Source organism: Austrofundulus limnaeus, unplaced genomic scaffold (genome assembly GCF_001266775.1).
Source record: "Austrofundulus limnaeus strain Quisiro unplaced genomic scaffold, Austrofundulus_limnaeus-1.0 Scaffold379, whole genome shotgun sequence".
Classification (NCBI taxonomy): domain Eukaryota; kingdom Metazoa; phylum Chordata; class Actinopteri; order Cyprinodontiformes; family Rivulidae; genus Austrofundulus; species Austrofundulus limnaeus.
Window position 1 is genome coordinate 407,988 of NW_013952781.1, and position 743 is coordinate 408,730.

Below are 743 nucleotides of genomic sequence, written 5' to 3' on the forward strand. Positions count from 1 at the left end.
AGGCACATTATCTTTAGGAAATAAATTTAAGACAGATTGAAAAGGAAACCGTTTTGAATTGGAGTTTCTCTGAAATCACAGAAACCAGTTAAGAYTAGTGGAAGATGAGGAAAGACACTGGTGAATGTTGTTAAAACTCCACTAATCAAGTGTAAAATAGAAACTGGAATAGCTTTGATGATGAGCTTGAAGGTTTTTAGTCAAATTGCCACATTTTGTAGTGAAGAAGACCCACATGATACTGTGATCCTCCAGCCAGCAGGTGGCAGTAAGGTGAGTGTTTCACAGGTGTTTATACTGTTTCCTGTGACGTCATTCTAAACGCGGGAGACTTCAGTGCAGGAGGAGGTCAGTCTTTAGTTAGGTTAGTTTAGTTGAGTTAGTTTAGTTAAGTCAGTTTAGTTTATTTAGTGTCTAAGCTCTGCGGGGCGCACTGCGGTGTTCACAGAACTATGGATGAACAGCAGCAGCTGTGTTTCATGAACAGGTAAGACTTCATTTCACATTAAACGTTTTAACATTTGAACAGGTTTGGAGTCCGGAGTGTGAGGCTTTTATTCCTGTTTCACTTTTAACATTGAAGTAGTGATTTATAAACCGAGAGTTTCTGAACCACTGAATCAATCAGAAGTAAATATCCTGAAACCTTCAGTATTTTGAATAGTTTGATAAATTAAGTTTGGCGCCATCTGCTGGCGAAACATAACTCCTACATCTGCATAAAACAAAGGACTGTGTAGGAC

At 38.7% G+C, this 743-nt stretch overlaps 1 protein-coding gene across 1 annotated transcript in view; it reads left to right on the top strand.

Annotated features, from left to right (window-relative positions):
* Positions 1 to 307: 307 nt before the first annotated feature.
* Positions 308 to 743, top strand: part of dctd (dCMP deaminase) — a gene marked incomplete in the record, with an annotated part of 12,318 nt that continues 11,882 nt past the window's right edge. The window contains 1 exon segment of the mRNA XM_014023601.1: positions 308 to 487. Within this exon segment, the coding sequence (XP_013879055.1) occupies positions 453 to 487 (35 nt within the window).